Source organism: Verticillium nonalfalfae (genome assembly GCF_003724135.2).
Source record: "Verticillium nonalfalfae strain VnAa140/NRRL 66861 chromosome Unknown scaffold_96, whole genome shotgun sequence".
NCBI classification, from domain to species: Eukaryota; Fungi; Ascomycota; class Sordariomycetes; order Glomerellales; family Plectosphaerellaceae; genus Verticillium; species Verticillium nonalfalfae.
In genome coordinates, this window is record NW_021167321.1 from 48,361 (window position 1) to 61,197 (window position 12,837).

At 56.4% G+C, this 12,837-nt stretch overlaps 4 protein-coding genes across 4 annotated transcripts; 2 read left to right on the forward strand and 2 right to left on the reverse strand.

Annotated features, from left to right (window-relative positions):
• Nucleotides 1–198: 198 nt before the first annotated feature.
• On the reverse strand, nucleotides 199–3,123 carry D7B24_009517 (uncharacterized protein; the record flags this gene model as incomplete). The annotated part of the gene is made up of 1 exon (XM_028643589.1): nucleotides 199–3,123. The coding sequence occupies one exon, from the start codon at nucleotides 3,121–3,123 to the stop codon at nucleotides 199–201; it is 2,925 nt and encodes a 974-aa protein (XP_028492852.1).
• A 1,090-nt stretch (nucleotides 3,124–4,213) lies between these two features.
• Nucleotides 4,214–5,227, forward strand: D7B24_009518 (uncharacterized protein; the record flags this gene model as incomplete). The annotated part of the gene is made up of 3 exons (XM_028643590.1): nucleotides 4,214–4,297; nucleotides 4,363–4,566; nucleotides 4,631–5,227. 3 exons carry the CDS (start codon nucleotides 4,214–4,216, stop codon nucleotides 5,225–5,227), a joined length of 885 nt encoding a protein of 294 aa, XP_028492853.1.
• A 299-nt stretch (nucleotides 5,228–5,526) lies between these two features.
• On the reverse strand, nucleotides 5,527–7,353 carry D7B24_009519 (uncharacterized protein; the record flags this gene model as incomplete). The annotated part of the gene is made up of 4 exons (XM_028643591.1): nucleotides 5,527–6,348; nucleotides 6,398–6,611; nucleotides 6,672–7,163; nucleotides 7,247–7,353. The coding sequence occupies 4 exons, from the start codon at nucleotides 7,351–7,353 to the stop codon at nucleotides 5,527–5,529; spliced, it is 1,635 nt and encodes a 544-aa protein (XP_028492854.1).
• A 3,014-nt stretch (nucleotides 7,354–10,367) lies between these two features.
• Nucleotides 10,368–12,346, forward strand: D7B24_009520 (uncharacterized protein; the record flags this gene model as incomplete). Its single annotated transcript, XM_028643592.1, has 4 exons — nucleotides 10,368–10,510; nucleotides 10,570–10,804; nucleotides 10,862–11,104; nucleotides 11,159–12,346. 4 exons carry the CDS (start codon nucleotides 10,368–10,370, stop codon nucleotides 12,344–12,346), a joined length of 1,809 nt encoding a protein of 602 aa, XP_028492855.1.
• Between the last annotated feature and the right edge of the window lie 491 nt (nucleotides 12,347–12,837).

A 12,837-nucleotide genomic window follows, 5' to 3' on the forward strand; every position in this document is an offset into this window, starting at 1 on the left:
TGGTTGTGGGAATGCGGAAAACAGTGATGCATTATTGACTTGAAGTATTGCTAGCTTGCCATTATCGAGCATCGTCGTGAGTTGACGTCATGAAATCATACATCCAGAGCGACCAGCTGTCTAGCACCAACGCCCCGTATTGAAACCTGCTGAACGCACATCTTGATTCGACCTTCCTCTTCTAGTAGATAGCCCGCCTCACATGAGCACACAATCTCGTTCGCGACTCCCGTTCGGGCTTGAGACGACGCCCCCAGGAGGCATAGGCCGGCCTCGCCCTTGTCCCATCATCATAGGCCGCTGTCCGTTTGGGCCTTGACCCTGAGCGCTGACATTGCTGTTCTGTTGAGAAAGACTTTGGTTGCTTGCGGGGTGACTTGGGTGGCCAGGTGGTGGCATGTACGGCGTCGCACTCTGTGCCTGCTCATATGTCGGCGGTGCGTCCTCGGCGCCTTCGTCCACTGGCCGTGACACCGGCGCTCTGCGCTGCGGGACGACAGGGGGAACGAGTGGCCGGACTTGCTGAGGCGATGAGGGGCCCACGGCGCTAGGGCGCCGTGTACCAGATGAAGTGGCCGCATTGCTGGAGCCGCGCGGACTGACAAGAGACGAGTTGCCTCCGCCGCGACCTCGGTTGCCACCTGGGGTTCCCCGCCCTCTACCGGCTCCGACTCCTGCGCCAGTGCTGCTCGCCGGTCCCGTTTGTCGGGCTTGTTGCTCGATATACTGTTCGCTCAGCACCCTCTCCCGGTCTCGGCGCGCCTGCTCTGAGCGGTGGCGTTCGTTTTCTTCCTCCTGTAGTTGTAAGGCGAGCGCAAGGTCGTGATCCTCCTGTTCGGTGTCGGCCCCTTCGACAGCCTGCGAATTTGAGCCTTGTCTACCGTGCCCCGTTGACGATGTCCAGTCACCGCCTTGACTGCCAGCAGACGTGCTCGCACCAGACGGACCGGGGGTATCGTACCACGGCGTCTCGTTCCCGCCGACCGACAAACTGTCACGATGATTACTCGCGCCTCCAACGACACGAAAGTCTCCGGAGAGAAATTCGGAGGTCAAACCATTGATATCGGTCAAAGATTCCCACACTACCTCTGCGTGGGTTGCGTAACCGGCATCTGTGACAAGGCTGAGAAGCTGCAGGGTCTGTGGGTGGCGGTACAGCGTGGAGAAATGATCGTTTCGAAACAGAATAGCGACCATGCCAGGCTTCATGGCCTTTGTAATCACGTCGAGCCCCCAGGACGTGAGTTGAGTGGCCGATGTCTCAAGAAACGCCTTGATCGAGAATATGTCCTGATAGAGCTGTTGTTCATCTTCTGTCAACCCGTCCCCCTCAAGCTTCATCTCAAGCTCCTCCTCTCGGAAGAGGATGTTTTGCGTATCTTCGTACGATACTGCTTGCCGGGCGAATGATTCACAGACTGGGTCATCGCTTTCCGGCAGCCAACCATGGATAAGTGGGATCGAGAAAGCTGCATACAAGGACATCTCGACTGTGTCTTCAAAGGTGCCCGGCATGCTGTCACTGCGCTCGGTGGGGTGTAGATGAGTGAGTGAGGTACGCTTAAAAGCCTGGACCACCTTTGGATCGGGAACAAATCGGGGGTTCACGTTCATGCCTGTATGCAGGCCTTTGAGGAAAGCATAGAGTTCGCCTACGTCAGGCAATGAACTGCCCTCTTCGGTCCGTCGCGATGACATGAGCTCGTCAAACACAGCATCTAGCAAGAGTCCGAGGCTAATTTGCTCCCTCGAGCGGAGGACTTGAACTAATGCCGTGTCCGTGAGCTCAGCGGGGGTTGTGAGCGTTAGCGCATTCACGAGAGCCACGAGCGGGCATGGTCCGTTTTCGTTTTGCACGAGAATAGGTGAAGTGCGCGGGTTCGCGTCGGCCTTGTGATCGTGCCAATTGATGTTTTTGATCTGGTACGTTTCAGCCTTGCCATCCACGGGGCGAGGCGAGTGTCGTGGCGGAATTGGCTGTGTTGGCCGGCGTGGAGGGAGAGCAGGTGCCTCGTCCTGGATGTTGTCGGTGCTGGGTGGATTGTGTGTTTTGTTCTTGGATGTATCGTCTGCCGAGAGACTTGTGTCGCGATCGATCAGGCTCCAGTCGTCAATGGCAGCGTCGCTACTACTCGGCTGGGTCATGACCGGTGCCTTGACATTCTTGCTCTGAGAAAGCCCATCGTCCCATACATTTCGATCCTCGGCAAGCGCTTTGCTAGCTTCCGGGGAGACAGGGGGCGATCGCAAGAGCTGCTGTTCAGGTTCTTCGTCCCAAGCTGGGGACTCGGGAGCGGAAGATATGGAGATCAGCGCGGGAGACGTCGAGATGGGTGGCACTGGAGGCTTGGGAGAAGGCTCGCGTTGCCATGGGTCGCTTTCGGCAGGCTGGCCCAAGTCGGCGGGAAACGGCGGCGGTAAGGGCGCGGTAGTAACATTATTCGATGTCGAGGCGGCAGCATGTGGACTCTTGCTTGATTCATCTAAAGCGGGCTGCCATGGATTGGTATTCGCTTCGCCCAGGCTCAAGTCGGCAAAAGCTGGCGTTGGAGGAAGCGGCGGGGGCTGTGACGATTGGCCAACAGCATGACTGGAACTGTTTTGTGGTAGTTCTCGCCGCTTGAATGGATTTGTTTCGGATCGATTCGTATCGGATCGTGAGGGTGATGTGGAGGGCTGGACTTCGGTGGACGGACGGTGGCCGGGTGTCAAGGATTCGGGAATGCCGGGGGGCCGCGTGGAGGGTTCGACAATGGATGGTATTTGTGGGTTTGCATCCTCCCAGGCATTCTCTTCACGGTCCGCTGGCGCTTGGTCTGGGTGATTGGCGCCTCCAGGACGGAGCGAATAGGGTATTTCGTACGGTGGGCTCACTTCTGAGGACTGCCCGGGGATGTTGAGGGAGGTCGTCGCGGCATTGTCAGGAAGAGGTTTACGTTCGACCATGGCGGCAAGGCTGATCACAGTACGAGTCAGCATATCTGTGTGGACCACGGTATCCTCCTTGCCATCTAAGGCATGAGGGGGGTTGCCAGGCTTGGGTGTCGAGTCACCTTTGGTCTTTGGTCGTTGCTGAGAGGGAAATGATCCGGGCGAAGTCGTCGTAAGGAATGGTAACATGTGGTTGTTGCAACAAAGATTCTTTTTAGTAAACGGCAGCACCTGTCGAGGCTGTCGTCATACAAGGGACCAGCTACGCGAACGCTGTAAGCTGTACGCGGACTCCGTGAGGTGGCGGTGCCAGCAACCTGGCGGAGGCGGCTGAGGTCTGGCAGTCCCAGGGTCAGATGTCACTAGGTTGGAGGCTGGTGGGGAGCAGGGACCCTCGGCGCGCCTACCTAGGTATGTAGAGTCGGTAGTAGTATGTGGGTGCTATAGGTACCAAAATGAGGGGCATCCCAGGCCGGACCAGGCAGCAGGATTGGAGGGCGAGAAAGGCGGGATACTGCCTGGGGCTGGCTTGACTGGCAATGGTAACTCTGGGTGATTCGAGCGTCAACACAGCACTTGGGTGCGGGAATCTGCTGCGCTCCAGCCCCGAAGATCTCACTCTCAAAACGGAGGCGAATCAGTCCATGTAATGGTTGCCATTCCAGGTAAGAGATGGCGATCTGGTGACAGAAATACCTGGTCTGGGGGTGCGATGACAGTACACCCACCAACCGATCAACCAACCTTTCCAATAACCGCCGCCGTTGACCCGGCCCACTCCACATTAGCATCAGCCACAGCATGACGTACTAGTGGTGGGCAGGAGCTAATTGCACGTGATGCACCAACTGCGGTCAAGCTCCGGATGCGTGGGCACACATACCCGTGGGTGGATTGGAGGGGGGGGCAAGGAGGCCTACACCGAGGGGCTACACCGACATGGAAAAGACCTACCTTCAGCATATCTTACTCCTGTGCAATGGACTCGGGGTGCGCTGTTATGGAATCTTGTTGGGTGAAGTGGCGCATCCCATTTTCAATCATGGTCTCTTATCCTCAAATAAGCTTCCTTGCGAAATGAACCATTGTCAAGTGACCCAGGCCCACTCTTGGACCTGGCACTGACCGCCTCACCGTGCGTGTCTCTGCTGTTGACATCAACAGCATCAACAGTGACGGGTCCTACGGCGTCACCTCCTCCCTCATTCAGAGTCAACCGCGTCGAGTCATTTTTCAACAATTCACTTGTTTTTCTGATATTGAACGGCGGTACATCATCATGTCTCTCATTGAGAATTGGCTTCCTCCGACGAGAGAGAATTGGAAGACCATTCTGAGCGTTTGGCAAATCTCGTACCCAATCGTGAGTCGTACAATGGAGAGCCATGATTTGGACTCATTACAACATGAGCTGACTTCTGCCTGCAGCTCGGTTCTCTACAGTACCTCATCTCATGGTATGGTATGGGCAAGACATCGGTAAAAAGCCGTGTCAACCTGCCCGGCCGCGTTGCGTGGTTCCTCATGGAGATCCCGGGCTTCTCCATCCTACTTTATGTCATGAGAACGCTGCCCGGCCTCTCCGGCATCACGGACCTTCCGTGGCAGAACAAAGTGCTTGCCGGTCTTTTTGTGCGTCGAACCCCCTTGGCTCCGGAGGCGCACTTGTCGCTGACGCTCTCTCTCTCATTCTCAGGTCATTCACTACTCATATCGCGCAGTGATTTTCCCCTTCATCCAGCCGTCCATGTCCCCGATCCATCCGCTTGTCGCCATGCTCGCCACGAGCTTCCAGCTCGTCAACGGCACCTGCATAGGCGCCTACCTGGCTGCGTACGGGCCGACGACTGAGGCGCAGTGGTCCGCCGCCCTCGCGCCGTTTGGCACCGCGCAGTTCGTCGCTGGCATCGCCGTCTTCTACTGCGGCCTCGTCGGCAACTACTTTCACGATGAGGAGCTGCGCGAGATCCGCCGCGTAGAGCAGCGGCGACAGGAACGCGTCGCCCGCGACAAGCAGCAGAACGGAGACGCCAGACCGACTGTCGACAAGCACTACCGTGTGCCCAACACCTTGTTGTTCAGGTACATGCTGTACCCTCACTATCTTTGCGAGTGGATTGAGTGGTTCGGTTTCTGGATGGCCTCCGGCTGGTCCGTGCCTGCACGTGCTTTCCTCATCAATGAGATTGCCGCCATGCTTCCGAGAGCCATCAAGGGACGAAAGTGGTACGCCGAGCAGTTTGGAGAAGACAAGATTCGGAAGAAGTGGGCAGTTATTCCGGGGCTCTACTAACAAATTTGAATGTCAGCTGCCGAATCTGGAGGTCCTGGACGAGACGTGGTGAGGGGCTCCACGCATACATCCACTCGCTTGGGTCAAGTTTTGAACCGTTCTGCATGACCAAGACCGGTGAATAAGAACGACCCAGAGTCACATCTTGCGGAACGTCACGCAAAGCACGCTCAAGCTGTTGTGAAAGTTCTGGTATTATTTCGCTATCATATGAACCATTGTACTCCCAGAAAGACCCCAAACGCCCAATGAATACCCTTCGCTCGAAGGTCTGATAAGAAACTGTCATGGGGCATCTTTTAGCTTGTGCGCGTCACCTTGCCGCCGAGAACACTGGTGCAGGTTACGGAGGTAGGCTGCTTGATGCTCCGTGCGTTATAGTTCCACACACCGTTCGCGCCAGCAGTCATGGTGACACCGTTCGTGGGGCCATTTCTGTTGGTGTAGCTCAGCTTCATGGCAACCTTGGAATCGGTGCTGCTGGACCGGCATGAGATGGTCAGAGTGCCGCCACCGGAAGAAATCCAGGTGAAGGTCGGCATAGTAACTACATCGTTGGTGGTTGCGGGAGGAGTAGTCGCCCCGCCACCAGTAGTGCCTCCGCCAGTGGTGCCTCCGCCGGTGGTGCCGCCGCCGGTGGTGCCGCCACCGGTTGCGGGAGGCTCCTCTGTGGCAGGGGGCGGGCACTTGGTCGGATCAGATACAGTGGCACCTGACTGGGGGAATGGATTGAGCGGTCCCCAAAGGTTGTTCTTGTCGTCGTAGCCCAGGCCCTTGGTGAGAGTAGGGAAGCTACGGTAGTTGTTGGGGAACGGAGCGAGGCCCGGGGTTGTGGCCTCGGCCTGGATCCACTCAGACACGGGCATGACGTACTGACCTGCCAGAATGCCGTTCTTGGTTTTGCGCGTGCCCGTGCCGGCGACGATGCGGTACTCGCGCGTGTACTCCTGGGTTTGCGTTGCCTTGACACGGTAATCAAATTTGTTACGAGCGGAACCAGCAATCATACTGGTGGCGGCGACCTCGCGATCTGTGATCTTGCCAGTGCAAGGATCCACGTCCATGGCATAGACCTTGATGGGGTTAACATTGGCAGAGCCGTCAGAAGTGACTCCGATGAACTATTCTCGTCAGTTGAGGAGCTCATGATGACAGGTGCTAGAGGCCTACCCTGATCTGAGCTGTCTCTTGGTCGCCGTTGCTGGAGAAGACGCCAATAATAGCATCCTCCATGCGAATGTAGGTAGGAACTCCAGTGGTGGTGATCTGCACATTGCTTACGACCATGTTGTAGACGATGATCTCGCCGTCTACTTGAATGCCGCTGTATTCGAGATAGTCACCAGGCACGATTGGAGCCATGACAAGAGGGTCAGGGGCAGGGCTGCATCAGGTTGTGTCAGCACATGAGAGTCATGGGGCGAAAATTCGTGGATGAACTTACAAGTTGCCCTGCTTGCTACCGCCAGTGAGAGTCGGTCGGTTACTCTGAGGGCACAGAGGGTCGTCCGCCTTCCTGGGCACACACATGGGGAAGCCAGAGAAGGCGGTGATGCTGGGGTTGGCATCATCGGCTGTGAAGAAGGGCTGCGCAGTGTAGCCAGCCGAGTAGACGGCGTTGGGATCATTGATGCGAATGGTCGGTCCGCCCTTGATCTTGATGCGGCCATCAAAGCTGACAGTGTCAACGAAGCCGGTGGCGCCGGCGAGGAGATACTGCGCGATGGAGATCTGGGCAGCAATGGGCGTGCCACCGACAATATTGCCGGTCACCTCAACCTCATACTCATCAAATGCAGCACTGCCGCCGGCAAAGTCCTTGAAGCCAACCCACGCGGCTGGGAACTGAATCTGTAGGTTCTTGGGCACTGTGACACTGTGGCCGCTGACACGGATGGTGCCGCCTGAGTTGAAGTCTGTGGATGAGGCCGTCGCACTGGTGGCTTTCGTCAACACGACTAACGGCAGGAGGATTGTGCAAGTCTGTGTGACTTGCACTAGGAAAGATAGAAGGCTTACCCTTCAAAGGCGCCGTTGTAGGTAAAGGGAACGTCCTGGGCGTTGACCCCAAGGACTGAAAAGGTTACGCCTGCAACGGCCAGCAGGATAGATTGAGCTGAAGGCATGGTGGGTCTGGTTGGTGCCGACACCAGTATGTATATTCTGATAAGTTACTTGATTCCGAGGTGTAAATGGGATTATTAAGGAGCAAGTGATGATGGTCTGAAGGAAAACTTCTTCTCAAAACCAAACCTGGGGGATTCTTGGCTGGTATTTGAAGATATCTTTGGGCATCCAAAACGGCGGCAAGTCCAACACAACACAAGGATATCCATCCCCGTGAGCTTCATGTCGGGCGCCGATAGTTTCAAGGGGCCCATGTCAGGAGAGACATGCACAGGGACATGATAGAGGTGTAGAAAGCGCCCCCGGAATCTAGACCAGGATGGCCCTCGGGCGTCGCCCGAGTATCTGGATGCCTTAGTCCAGTCCGGAACCAGCGGTCGGCTGAACTTCACGTGGGTGGACATACGGATCGAGAATAGCGACCTGGAGGGATTGTCGCTGGAGAGGCCGTGGGCTTGCATGTTCCACGAGGTAAATCCAGTCCGCATGGGTGCTGGTGCTGCTGGTAAACGGGATCCAGGTCGACCTCATACTGAGCGGAAGCTCCCCGCGGAGTGACCGGCTAGCACGTGGGATAAAGCTTAAGTTCAAGTCAATGTAAATCACCTAGCCCTGATAGTAAGATGTACATAGTATTACGGACCAGAACAGACCTTGCCCCTTATGGCGGCTCAGCAAAGCCGGTCGTCGGTTCTGGCCTACCTGGTGGACAGGACCCTTTGCCGAGTGCTCCAATGCGGTTAGACTAGGTGGCTACGGGGTTTTTGGGTCGGTAGTGGTGTGCTCGATTCGCGACTGTGGCCCTAGTCAGGCGTCGGCAATTTTGTCTTTGTCACTGCTGGCGATCACGTACCGAAGATGTGGTTGCATTCCCAGCGAGCGAGCTGCCACGGACAATTGTGGGATGCAGCTTATCGGAGGAAAACGTGTTAGTGGATATCTCAGCTCACAACACCACACGCGCGATCCTTTTCATTTTGCCTCCATGCTATATCGAGACATTGTAGGCGAGCTGAGGCTTCTCGTATCCTCCCCTGTTGTGAGGCTTTCAGGCGCTCGCTAGCGGCCGGTCGTTGTCAATCCGACGTGTCGGGCGAGGAAGAGAAAAGAAGTGCGGCGGTGGGATCGGCGTCCTCCGAATAAGCAAGTCAGTGATCAAGCGATGGCCAGGCGCTCGCCTTCTGACCCCTTCCATTCGTTCACATTGCTTCACGGCCGCTTCTGACGCCTCCCCGACGCCAACAGCCCTTCGAGAAGTGCGGCATCGATGGCATGATGACTTGGCGATACGTCTGCATGCTGCATCGATTTATTGGCGTTGGCCTTGCAGTGACAGCCCCAGCAGGCGACTCGCGCAAGCGCCAGCGCCAAACACTACATTGCCTGACACTCCATCACCAGGATCACCATGGCACTAGTTCTCCGCCTCCCCATATGCCGTTGGTCCTCTGTTGCACTGCTTACTGCCAGCCTGCCAGCCCCCAGAGCTGGAGGGCTCCAGCGGCAGTAAGAAGGATCACGATGCCAATGATTGGGTAGTATTCCGAGACTAGCGAGCGGGAGAGGAACAGGGGTAGTCCAGGGGCAGGGGTAGGTAGGCTTGGACAACATGGCTGACCCCAGGTTGCTGGGTACCGCGAAGCCGAATGAAGCGCTCATCAGCGAGCCTATCTTTTTGGGAGATTCTTCCCGTGACTCGAAAAGTCAAGGCTGGGCCAGTCCACCCTTTGCTGACTACAGAGGGTGAACCAATGGTGACTCTGGTGTAGTCCCTATTCCGGCGTTGCCTCCCAAGCTTCGCACTATCGAAAGGTTGCATGGCGCGGCTGTTGGGCTGAACAACGCGCCACATGGACCCTTTCTTTGTGTTGCTGGCCGCATCTGGGCATTGTCTCTAGAGCTAAGCATAGAAGAACAAAGTCAAGCTCCCGAAAATAGGGCAAGACGTGAAGCCGTGAGTAATCTCGCCTAGATGGCGATTCCAGCTCCCCGGATCTTGCCCCAACTGATGCCCCAGATTCTTGGCCTCTTGGCCTCTTGGCCACACGTGTCGAAACTAGATCGCCGTGATAGGGCTCGAACAAAGAGATTCTCCTCCCCGCTATCTGGTCGTTGGGGCCCAGAACCGTTGGCTTGTCTTACGGTTGAAGCCGCCGAGGGTCCGGCAACATGGGATTCAGGCACACCAAGGGTAAAATATGAGCTTTGGCCTTCAAAACGACCATAGGTAGAGTTGAAGCTTGGAGCATCAGGCCATGGTGGCTCTTTATTCCATGGCTCTCAGCCCAACACCCCTACTGTCAGCCTCTCACTCTCACGCCTCGCCGCCGCCTAACGCCCCATGGCCTCCTTTAACCCCCAAACCTGGTCCTCTAGTCGAATGGATGCAAGCCCTATCTGGTCTAGCGTCAGCCTCCATCATCTGCTGGACCGCCATCTCGCCTACCTGGCCCGGCCACGGGGCCGATATGTCGGACGCCGTCAAATCTGCACGTCGTTGGGTTACAGGCCTGTCTTGTCTCAGATATGACAGGAGCCTTGTAAGATGGTGAGCTGGTCTGGACTGTCCCCACGCTCCAAAGGGCGTTCACCGCTCGCGTGAGCTTATTATGAACGGTCTATTGAGCGAGCTGAGAAAACAAAAGCTTGAGTCACCTATCCGAGGATGTGTCTGGGCCATGTTGGAGTCGGTGATGGGTCGATTCATCGGATAGGGGGCGGCAGGCCGAGATGCGGACTCCCCGTGGCCAAACTTCCTCGTCGTGCTCAAGATGGACTGGGTCAATGAGATGTTCAAATACCCCCTTAAGGATCCCGTGTCTTGACATCGGTATTTGCTCAAACAGCCTCCTCACCAAAGCCCCCCAAGCCTTCAACTGCCACGCCGGATCCCCTCATTTCTTCAAGCCCCTTGAGTCTGGCCTGACCCTTCATCTCGGAACACTCTCTGAGCCCTGTGGCTTGCAGCCGCCGCACTGGTCGCTCTCTCTCCCGTCTACCTCTTTTCTTCCTAATGGTTCAGCTTTCGCTGCGCCAGACCTTTGTGGTCTTTCTCTCTCTGGCGTCCGAGTCGGTAGCCAAGGACTGGCTCAGTCCTGAATACAAGTGGCTCTATCAATTCCCCCTTCCCATTCCCCCTGTGAAGCAGGAGAAATGGTACGTCCCTCTGCAAGCCGTATCCTTTGTACTCGTTCACGGCACTCATAATGTCACAGGCCAAGTCAAACCATCGTCAACCCTGTCACCAAGCAAAAGGTTAAGTATTATGAGGTTGAGATCAAGGAATTCACCTCTCAGGTGTATCCCAATAAGAAGCCTACCAAGCTTGTCGGTTACGACGGTATATCGCCAGGGCCAACATTTTTAGAGGAGCGCGATGGCGAGTCGGTCGTCCGCTTCATCAACCACGCCAAGATGGCCAACTCTGTTCATCTTCACGGGTCTTACTCTGTACGTCAATGCTGACCGGTACTCGTGGTGGTGGACTACCATACTGACTCTGTCCAGCGCACTCCCTTCGATGGTTGGGCTGAAGATACCACGGAACCTGGCGAGTACAAGGACTACTACTATCCCAACTGCCAGAACGGCCGCATGATGTGGTATCATGACCATGCCATTGACCACACGGCTGAGAATGCGTACTTTGGCCAGGCAGGTGCCTACCTGGTTCACGACGCTGCAGAAGATGCCCTCGGCTTGCCCAGCGGCTACGGCAAGTACGACATCCCCATGATTTTGTCGGCCAAGGTACGTCTGATCTTCCGATTCAGCCACACTATCCCAGTCACTGACATGACATAGCAATACAACTCGGATGGCAGCCTATTTTCGCCAGCCGGTGTGGACGACAGCCTCTATGGCGACGTCATTCACGTCAATGGTCAGCCGTGGCCGTACTTCAAGGTCGAACCGCGCAAGTACCGCCTCCGCTTCCTCAACGCTGCCATCTCGCGCACGTTCTTCCTCTACTTCGAGTCCAGCAAGAAGCCAGGCACGAAGCTCGACTTCAAGGTCATCGCCTCAGACACGGGCCTTCTGACGAGCCCCCAAAACGCCAAGGACCTCTACATCTCCATGGCCGAGCGATACGAGGTTGTCTTTGACTTTACCAACTTCAAGGGCCAGAACGTGACGCTCCGCAACACCAAGGACTTTGCCCCCGACAAAGACTTCCTGCACACCGACAAGGTGATGCGCTTCGTCGTCGCTGGCAACGGCCCCGCCGACTCGTCCAGCGTTCCCACGGCGCTGCGCAAGGTCGACTTCCCCCCGCACAAGCAGGGCGTCGACCACCACTTCCTCTTCCATCGGCAGGGCAGCGACTGGCGCATCAATGGCGTTACTTTTGCCGATGTCAAGAACCGTGTGCTCGCCAGGCCCAAGCGTGGCCTCGTCGAGGTCTGGGAGCTCGAGAACTCGTCTGGTGGCTGGAGTCACCCGATTCATATTCACCTCGTCGACTTCCGAGTCATCAAGCGCACCGGCGGCAAGCGTCAAAAGGTGTACAACTACGAGGCCGAAGGTCTCAAGGACGTTGTCTGGCTCGGCCCCGGTGAAACAGTGACAGTGGAGGCCCACTACGCCCCCTGGCCCGGCGTCTACATGTTTCACTGCCACAACCTGATCCACGAGGACCATGAGATGATGGCCGCCTTCAACGTCAGCGTGCTCGAGGACCTCGGCTACCCTGAGACGGCCTTTGCCGACCCCATGGAGGCCGACTACCGCGCCCGCAAGGAGATCTCGAGCGGCTCGACGTACCTCTCAGTCAAGGACCGCGTTGAGCAGCTGGCCAAGCTCGAGCCCTACAACCACCACGGCGACGTCGATGGCTGGCTCTCGGCATACTGGGCCACCAAGGGCAACGCCGTCGCCACGACTACAGTCAAGACGTCGACCGCGGCAAAGGCCACCACCACGAAGAAGGCCAGGGACATGCGCGTGCATGCGCGTGAGCTGCCCAAGCGCACTGACGTCCCTGAAGCGTGAGCACGCAACCTGTTCTGATCGAACGACGGACATAGTGGAGACGAAAATAACTAAGCCATAATCTAATGTTATTGTTTCGAGGCATACTGGGGGTGTATTTGTATCCGGCTTCACGAAATGCCATATCACGCCATCGGCCCTCGTGCCAACCACGATAGGTTCCTCCAACACTACAGGGGGCGGAGTTTTGGCGTTTGGCTTTGTAGTCCTTCATCTTTAGAATAGTAATCACACACTCTCTTAGCTCACAAGCAATGCTGCAATCGTCTATAGCTTATCATGGGCTGATGCTATTCGATCTCATGCATCGCGTTTCGCCGGGTCATCGTAGGATGATTTCCTTGCCTACGCAGACATTCACGAAACAAGCAAAGTCATGAAGGTGAAAGGAAAAAATTCATTACCCCGAAGCGGGTCAACGTCTAAATACACTGCACCGCGCAGTTGGCCGCAAGCCAAAGTATGCAACCCGCCCAATCCAAACGCCAAAA